The sequence below is a fragment of the Apium graveolens genome, chromosome 10 (assembly GCF_009905375.1).
Source record: "Apium graveolens cultivar Ventura chromosome 10, ASM990537v1, whole genome shotgun sequence".
Lineage (NCBI taxonomy): Eukaryota > Viridiplantae > Streptophyta > Magnoliopsida > Apiales > Apiaceae > Apium > Apium graveolens.
The window spans coordinates 87,077,774-87,087,481 of record NC_133656.1 but is presented as its reverse complement, the minus strand read 5'-3'; the positions used below and the strand labels follow the sequence as shown (position 1 = coordinate 87,087,481).

Here is a 9,708-nt window from a genome sequence, read left to right as displayed (position 1 = left end):
AAACGTTAATAAATATTTATAAATTACTAAAATTTTGGTTAATTAGACTTGATCATAATCACAAAAATATTTAAACAAATAGTTGAACCTTTCATGTAATAACTGTAAGCTTATGATTAAAAGCAACTTAATTTCTGGTATGGAAAGTCTGCAGAATATATCTTATTATTGAAACAGAGAAGTACATGTCTCTTATACGGGACTAACAGAGTCTCTACAAACCAAGCCAACAGTCCTAGTTTACCTCCACTCTTCTCCAACAAAATAGCAACTACATGAAGACTATTTCTATTCCTACAACGTGTCTATAACCCACGTTAATTTATTTAAAACATTACAATGAAATAAACAATTAATGTTTAGATTAAAATAATCCCAACATACTCCCCCTTAATCTAAACATTATCAAGGTTCTTCACTCCCAGCAAGTTCCTCATCTGCTCAAATTTAACAGCTGCTAGGGCTTTTGTCAATATATCTGCTCTTTGTTCATTCGTGCTGACATGCCTAATAACAAATAATCCTTTCTCCACACAGTCCCGAATAAAATGATATCTCAAGTCAATATGTTTGCTTCTACCATGAGACACATGATTCCGTGCCAAGTTCACGGCCGACCTATTATCAATAAAAATAGTAACAGGACCTGGTTTAATGTCCATAATCTGTCCAAGAACCCGCTGGAGACAAAGAGCTTGACAAGCGGCGGCGGTGGCTGCCATGAACTCAGCCTCACACGATGATAGAGCCACACAACGCTGCTTCTGTGATACCCAAGTGATGAGATTTTCGTCAAGGTAAAACACCATGCCACCCGTGCTCTTACGATCATCTAGACTCCTTGCTAAATCACTATCTGAGAACCCAGAAAGAATATAGTTCCCTCTTCCTTTTGCGTATCTCAAACCATAATTAATAGTGCCCTTCACATATCTGCATATCCTCTTTACAGCATTATAATGAATTTCTGTTGGTCCCTCCATGTAGCGACTGACTATTCCTACTGCATAAGCAATATCAGGGCGTGTGTGTACCAAGTATCTCAAACCTCCTACGACACTCTTGTATTGTGTAGAGTTCACAGGATTTTCCGTAGCATCATCGTGGAGTTGTAATTTGTGTTCCATCGGGAACTTCACAGCGTTGCAGTCTCGCATATATACCGGCTTTTTCCAGGACCTTCTTGGCATAGGCTCACTGTTTCAACTCGAAGTAGTCTTTTCCTTGAGACACTTCCAGACCCAAGTAATACGAAAGTAGTCCCAAGTAAGACATGGCAAATTCCCGACTCATATCCCCCTTGAATTTGGCAACGTATGACTGAGTTGATCCGGTGATAATAAGATCATCAACATAGACACCCACAAGAAGAAAATCAGATGCATCACGTTTAGTATAAACGGCATGCTAAAACGGGCATTTGACAAACTCCATCTGAAGTAAACAGTGGTTGAGACAAGAATACCAGGCACGGGGAGCCTGGCGAAGACCGTAAAGGGCTTTGAGAAGTCGATAAACTTTGTGTTCGGATCCTGGTTTGACGTAGCCTTTTGGTTGCGAAACATAGACTTCTTCAAGAATAATGCCGTTGAGAAACACTGATTTAACATCGAGGTGGTGAACCTCCCAGCTATTCTTGGCAGCCAAAGCAAGTACCAACCGAACTGTTTCAAGACGGGTGACAGGGGCAAAAACTTCGTCAAAATCGACCCCGTGACGTTGTACATAGCCCTTTGTGATGAGGCGGGCTTTGTGTTTCGTAACTGCATCGTGTTGATCTGTTTTTACTTTAAAGATCCACTTGAGGTCGATTGCTTTGTGACCCTTAGGCAAATCAGTGAACTCCCATGTTTGATTATTCTCGATTGATGCAATTTCGCTGTCCATGGCAGCTTTCCAGACATTTTCTTTGATGGCCTATTCAAAACATACAGCTTCATCAATCCCCATGAGAAGGAGTTCATCATCCAGTTCAAAAACATCAGTCTCATTCATGATGGCATTCACAGATCGGAATCGAAGAGGTTGTTCACTGCTCGTAGATGAGCCACCTGAGACAGTCGTGGATGAGCTTTCTGAGGTGGAATTTGTGCTCCCTTCACCTGTAGTGGGAGACATTGTATCACTGGGTGCATGGACATAATGCATAGGTGTGGATTGCAGAGAAGACGAGGTTGGAGAATGGGTGACTAGAGTGACTGGATCGTCCAGAGAAGGAGTAGCACTAGCTGCACTTTGAGTCTCACTGGTTGCACGTTGGGTGGTGTGTGCAGGAATTTCGCCGAGAATATATGGCCCGTGGTCAGATGACGAGTGCTGTGATGTAGATTCCCATACCCAAGCTTCAGTTTCAGCAAATGTAACATCACGATTTACCCCGATTCTGTCTGTGATGGGATCGTATAGGAGATATGCCTTCGTCCCTGGTTCCCGGCCAAAATGGACAACTCGACGGCTGCGATCGTCTAGTTTCTTCGTATGAACAGCCGGAACCTTTAGATACGCAACCACCCAAAGACTTTCAAATGAGCAACATCTGGTTTGCGACCATACCATGCCTCATGTGGTGTAATGGTAGACAGTGAACCTGTTGGCAATTTGTTGAGAAGATAGACTGCATGTGTCACAGCTTCACCCCAGTATTTGGAAGGCACATGCATTTCTTTAAGTAGGCTCCGTTTCATGGCCATAACAGTGCGGTTACGGCGCTCTACAACACTGTTTTGTTGAGGTGTGTAGGGCGCTGTATATTGCCTCTGTATCCCTTGTGATTCACAGAACGAGGTAAATACCTTAGAACAAAACTCGCCACCACGGTCTATACGAAGTACATGTATGCCCTGTTTTGCACCATTCTCAACAACCAATTTAAACTTTTTAAAGTGACTTAAGGCCTCATCTTTCGTTTTGAGCATGAATACCCACATCATATGTGTATGATCGTCTACAATCATCATGAAATAGCTGTTTCCGACAGGGGTGGGGGTGAAATGGGTCCACATATGTCCATATGTAACAATTCCAATGAAACTTTTGCAGAAAATGAAGTTTGAGGGGGAAATGGCTTACGTGTTTGTTTAGACATGAGGCATCCATTGCACAGCTCCTTCTGTGTTCCAATGTGTGGTAGTCCAGCTGCCATTTCGTGTCGTGACATCGCTTGGAGAGCTCCAAAATTTACATGCCCGAACCGTTTATGCCACACACATGCCTCCTGTTCACTTCTGGTCAGCAAACAGACTTGTGGTGCCTCAGCAATATGAATTTTGTAAAGTCTGTTGCTCGATCTTTTGACATTGATGAGCATCCTTCCACAACTATCATAGACCCACAAGTGCTCTCCATTCATGACCATGCGATTTCCCTCTTCAGATAATTGGCCCAAGCTGATTATATTACTCCGCAACGTGGGGATGTAGTAAACGTCATTAAGAATTTTTGTCTCCCCATTTTTGCATGCAATCCGGATGGAACCTTTCCCTTCAATTTTCACTAACGACCCATCTCCAAATTTAACTTCTCCTTTTTTTGTTTTATCCAACTGTTCGAATTTTCCACGACAGCCAGTCATATGATTACTGGCTCCATTATCCAGGTACCACGTATTCTCTGCTGCATTCTTGTCTCCAACCACAGTTTTGCCTTCGACAAATGAGGTCATAGTCTCCATATTCTCTCCATTCTTGACAACCATTAGCAACGCCGGTTCATCATCGTTTATTTATGCTAAGTTTGCTTCTCCCCTCTGTTGTCGTTCTCGCTTGGGTTTACGACATTCAACTGCGTAATGCCCGAATGTGCCACAATTGTAACACCGAATTTGACTCCTGTCTCAGGCACCACGAGTGTCTTTAGCACGAAAATCTCTGCCACTTGAAACATTTCCCTTTCCTGATCGCTTCAGCCATTCCTCCCTGGTGAGGTGGAGTTTTCCTTCCGTGTTTTCTCGCTTGACCCACTCATCCTCGGTCAACAACAGTTGCTGCTGCACTTCGCCTGTTTCAGCTTGTCCTTTGAGTCGTTCGTCATGAGCTTTGAGAGAGCCCATGACCTCTTCAACCGACATGCCTTCCAGGTTCCCAAACTGTTCAATAGCCGAGGCAATCTGCAGGAACCTCGTTGGAACAGCCTTTAGCAACTTCTTTACGACATACGACTCTTGAACTGTCTCTCCCAACGCCCGGATGTTTGTTACCAGCCCGTTGAGTCTCATACAGAAATCATCCAATTGCTCTGACTCCTTCATCCTTAGTGACTCAAATTCCGACCTCAAGGTTTGAGCCTTCGCTTGTTTTACTTTTTCAGCACCCTGACATAATGTTTTGATCGCACTCCAAACATCTTTGGACGTTTTCTTCCCAGCGATTGTCAACAGTATGTCATCGCCAAGACCTTGGTAGATTAGCGCTAAAGCCCGCTTATCCATCTTCTCCTCAACAGCAATCTTAGGATCTTTGGCTTCGATGGCATCCCAGACTCCGTGAGCCTGCATGAAAACTTGCATTTTCATAGCCCATACAGTGTAGTTCGATTTTGTAAGCATGGGATAGCTTAGTCCGAACGCCCCTTCTTTAGTCTTGCTTCCCTCCATGTGTCGTAGGTTATCAGATGAATTTCACGGGTGGTTTTGTTTTTAAAGCTTTGATACCAAGTGTAAGCTTATGATTAAGAGCAACTTAATTTCTGGTATGGAAAGTCTGCAGAATATATCTTATTATTGAAACAGAGAAGTACATGTCTCTTATACGAGACTGACAGAGTCTCTACAAACCAGGCCCAACAGTCCTAGTTTACCTCCACTCTTCTCCTACAAAATAGCAACTACATGAAAACTATTTCTATTCCTACAACGTGTCTATAACCCACGTTAATTTATTTAAAACATTACAATGAAATAAACAATTAATGTTTAGATTAAAATAATCCCAACAATAATCCAGACTCTTTGATTATAAGTTTCATATTTAACATAATATGTTTATATTTGTTATCTATATAAAATGCTCATCACTTAATTAGGTTATATGTTTTAATGTCAATTATTTAATTAGTTATTATATCTAATATTATAATATTGAATTATATCATTCATTAGTTGCCAGTTCAAATGTATAATTTCATTATTTTAGGTGTAGCTTCTTCTAGGTTTGCATTTTACTTTTGAAACTAAAATCTCATGTCATTGCATATGCTAGCTAGCATCGATTAGTTTAACAATAACTCAAATGAACCGATTACAAAATTTTCATAATGACCAATTTATGACCATAATGTCAGAAGTAATAATTTATAAATTTTCAAGTTTATCCTGGATTAATGTACTAATTATATGTAGGTCGTGGGTTCTTAACAGACGTTATCATATTTAATCAATAGACTAGTAAAAGTTTCTAGCGGAAATAGTTTAATATGTAGATAATATGTTGTTCAAATTACCATTTTTATTATGCTGAATTATATTTTGTTTAATACTGCACATGGTTTATAATACCCCGTTATACTATAAATGTAATACGAACAAGTACTAACATTCAGTCTTGTTTTTTCATAAGATAATCTGCTTTTGCAAGTAAGATAACAAGTCTTCCCTTTTTGAAGGTCACATCTAGGCAGTATTTATTAACAAGTCACCAGACTATTTCAAAATTCTTTTTGTCTTCAATGTCTAAAATGTCAATGGTTTGTAAACTTATTATTAGATACTAGGGTTAAAACACTATATATACCACTAAATCATGTTTGTTCTATCCATATTCCATAACATACACTACCCAAAACCATTAACTACATTTGCACTTGAAGCAGCTACCACTGAAAAATGAAGATTAGTGCAAAAATTTCTTTTATTTGCGTTCTACTTTTGCTAACATTTTCATGGGCATCATCAACTGATGATGATTCTCCCAAGAAGTTTCTTCAATGCCTTAACCGTCACTCTAGTGACATTTCTCAACTCGTGTACACCCGAAAAAGCACAAACTACACAGATACCTTGCTCTACTCCATCAACAATTTGCGATTTGCAAAGCCTACTACGCCTAAACCTCAAGTCATTGTTAAAGCAGTGACGGAATTACACGTCCAAACAGTGATTTATTGCTCCAAGAAACATAAGTTGGATATGAGAATTCGAAGCGGTGGCCATAGTTTTGAGGGCCTTTCTTATGTTTCTCCACTCCCATTCGTGATACTTGATCTTGTCAACATGAAAACATTTAGCTTTGACGCTAAAAGAAAAACTGCATGGATTGGTTCGGGTCTAACAAATGGTGAACTTTACTATAATATTGGAAAGGCAAGTGATACTCTTGGATTTCCATCCGGTTTATTTGCGAATGTTGGTGTTGCCGGGCTTTTAAGTGGAGGCGGCTACGGCATGATGATGCGAAAATTTGGACTTGCTGCTGATCACGTCATCGATGCTCGCTTGATTGATGCTAATGGGAGGATTTTAGAGAGGAAATCGATGGGGGAAGATTGGTTCTGGGCTATTAGAGGAGGTGGTGGTGGAAGCTTTGGAGTTGTTGTATCCTGGAAAGTAAGATTACTTCCTGTTCCCAAGAAGGTGACTGTTTTCAAAGTCTTTAGAACGGTGGAACAAAATCTCACATCCATTTTTCATCAATACCAATCTGTTGCAGTCAAGTTGCCCAAGGAGTTTGTAATCAAGGCTGATGGACAGTGCATTCTTAGCAACGCGAGTAGTCGAGCGGATAAGAAAACTATGATCTTTCTATTCGAAGCCTTATACCTAGGCCCAGTAGACAAGATGTCCACTATAATGCAAGAACAGTTCCCGGAGCTTGGTGTAGTAAAAGCTGATTATTTTGAAGTTAGCTGGCTCGAAGCGATGGTTTACTTCTCAGGTTTTGAATTGTTCACGCCACCTGAAATAATGCTCAACATAACAGTTCTTCCTCGACCTGCATTCAAATCAACTAATGACTACGCTCAAGTACCAATTCCTGTAGAGGGGTTAGAAGGTTTGTGGGAGATGATGTACCAACTTCCACCAACAAAAGCAACTCTACAATTCACACCTTACGGAGGAAGAATGGATGAAATTTCGGAATCTGCACTACCATTCCCCTATAGAGCCGGAACCTTGTTTAAGTTTAACAGGTTTGTAGAAACTGATACTGATGAAGCCGAACGCATCGAATGGATAAAAAATTTAACAAAATATATGACTCCATATGTTAGCAAGAATCCAAGAAGTTCATATGTGAATTATGTGGACCTGTGGTTGGGGACTAACAATCTCAAAGGCACCACAAGCTACCGAAAGGCAAGTAGATGGGGAAAACGGTATTTCAAGAATAATTTCGACAGGTTGGTTATAATCAAATCTGTTGTGGATCCCGAAAATTTCTTCAGACATGAGCAGAGCATCCCTCCTTTCTCCTATTGAAATAATCAGAAGTAGCTAGGAACAATATTTTACCTAGTAATCCTTTATTATTCATTTCTTGGCCATGTTTAATTAGTACAATTGTAGATTGTATACAATTTGTTACCAAATAAAGTACTTTTGGCCATTATCTGCAAATTCTTTGTAACTATTTATACAAAGTTACATAGTGATTTAGTACGTACGCGGTGCTGATTTTAGTAATCATTAATATCTTCATTATTTTGTGTACAGTCCTATGAATATTAGAGATAACGGGGAGGTTCTCAAACCTGTCATGTGGATCGACATTACAGATTACATACAGTTAATCAACTTTAAAATATTAGAGATATGTAACCAGTAAACACAAATGAAAATTAAATAATCAGCGGAGTTTGTACGTACAAAGTCAAAAGTATAAGAATAAAAATATTCAAGTTAATACATTTATGAAGAATGGTAACTGAAGAAGAATTAATTAAAATGTGCCTTGAAGTTTGCTCAGGATGAATTATAATACGACAACTGTTCAAAAAAAAAAGAGAATTATAATACGACAAAATGTTTTAAAAAAGGGGTAGGCGGGGATAAAAAGCTACCTAGCTAGCAAGAATGCGTATACGTTTGACCTTTACAAATGATTGGCTAGATTTTGAACCTAACGTGCCAAGTCTAAGCCTAGGTTCTTTTATTTATCCAATCAAATTTAGCACAAGATATGTTTGTTAACGTAAAAGCCAAAAAAAAAACTAATAATAATCAATACAGCGTAACCTTAATTTGGTCGATTATTTAGTATGATTTCCTGTGTTGCACGTAGCCTCCATGATCGAAATTGCTTACAGAATAATGTTAGTAAGTTGAATTTTATTGGAAAAATGAAAAAAAATATATTTCCTCCGTTTCTTAAATGTGAGGCTTTGACTTTTGTATATTTTGATGGGTATTTAAAAAGGAATTTGATAAATATATCAATTTTTGGATATTTATTTGCAATTTTACAACCTTATTTAAAATGTTGTAAATTTACTATCTTTTTAAAAATACAAAAAATTATATTGCAAAAATGTCATTTTCATCTGCTCATTCTTTTTTTTTAACTTATCTGCCCTCTCTCTCACTGTCTCTCTCTCCTTCCCTATATTAGTTTCCTTCTTATCGCCATCGCCTTTATCCTTCTTTGACGGAACAATTTACGCATATCCATTGCTCCTTTCACTATCACCACCTCCTTTTGCGTGTTAGTACTTATCTCTATATACCCTGTACAAATACAAAATCAGAAAATCACAATTAATAATAGCAACTCGAAGGACCATATTTCTAAAGGCATCTCTTTTTACAACTGTCACTTTTTTTACCATCTCTTTTTCTAAAGGCACGTAATTCCAAACAGAGCCGACTCTTGTTCTTCGGAACTAATTTGTGATCCTTCGAGCAAGTTCAGCAAATTCAAACATTGAATTCTATTTATTTTTAGGAATTAAAACACACTTTTAATTTTTATTTTATAATATGCCAATTCATCAGTTTTTTTCTCTCTCCCTTTTGATTTGATTGTTTTTAGTTAGTGGTGAGTGAGTTTGATTATTTTTAGTTGATTTTTGGGTTATTTTTAGTTGATTTCAATGGTTACTTTTGTGGTATTAGTACTGGCCCCGCAGGGGCATTCATTTTTCGCCATTTGCAACCACCTAGACAACTTATTTTGCAACAAAATGTAATTTTCAACAATTTTTTCAAATTTACATTTGTGGTTGCATATATGGTTACTAACAGTTGCAGATATGGTTGCAAATGCAACCTCCGTATTTTTGTAAATATTTTTTGAAAGATAGTATTTTTGTAATTTGTTTTAAAAAAATGACAATAGTTTTACAAAAAATTTGTAAAACTTGGGTATTTATGAAAAAAGCCCTATTTAAAAATATTACTCCCTCCGGGCTCCGTCTCATTGTTTGACTTTGATGATTAAATTGACTTAATTTTGACAAAAATATAAACTCATTATTTAATTATTTTGAAAAATTGAAAAATATATATTGAAATAGATTGAACATACTTTTTAAAGATACAATTTTTATAAATATTTTCGATAATATACTATGTGCAATTTTCAGTCAAAATTAGGACAATTTAACCGCAAAAAGTCAAACATTACAAATAAATTGGGACGGAGGGAGTATTTGTAAAATTTTCTTTGTTCGAATAAAATGGATAATAAATATTTTTGTTTATAAAAAATTAAAAAATTTAATTTTAATTATCCGGTCAAAATACATTCAAATACGTGCAAAATAAAAGCGAAAAATAGA

General features: G+C 37.6%; 2 protein-coding genes across 2 annotated transcripts; one reads left to right on the top strand and one right to left on the bottom strand.

Moving 5' to 3' along the window:
- Positions 1-395: 395 nt before the first annotated feature.
- Positions 396-1,157, bottom strand: LOC141690726 (secreted RxLR effector protein 161-like). Its single transcript, XM_074495501.1, has one exon. It carries the CDS (start codon positions 1,155-1,157, stop codon positions 396-398), a length of 762 nt encoding a protein of 253 aa, XP_074351602.1.
- Positions 1,158-5,818: 4,661 nt separating this feature from the next.
- On the top strand, positions 5,819-7,411 carry LOC141690725 (tetrahydroberberine oxidase-like). The gene has a single exon (XM_074495500.1). The coding sequence runs from the start codon at positions 5,819-5,821 to the stop codon at positions 7,409-7,411; it is 1,593 nt and encodes a 530-aa protein (XP_074351601.1).
- The last annotated feature ends 2,297 nt before the right edge of the window (positions 7,412-9,708 follow it).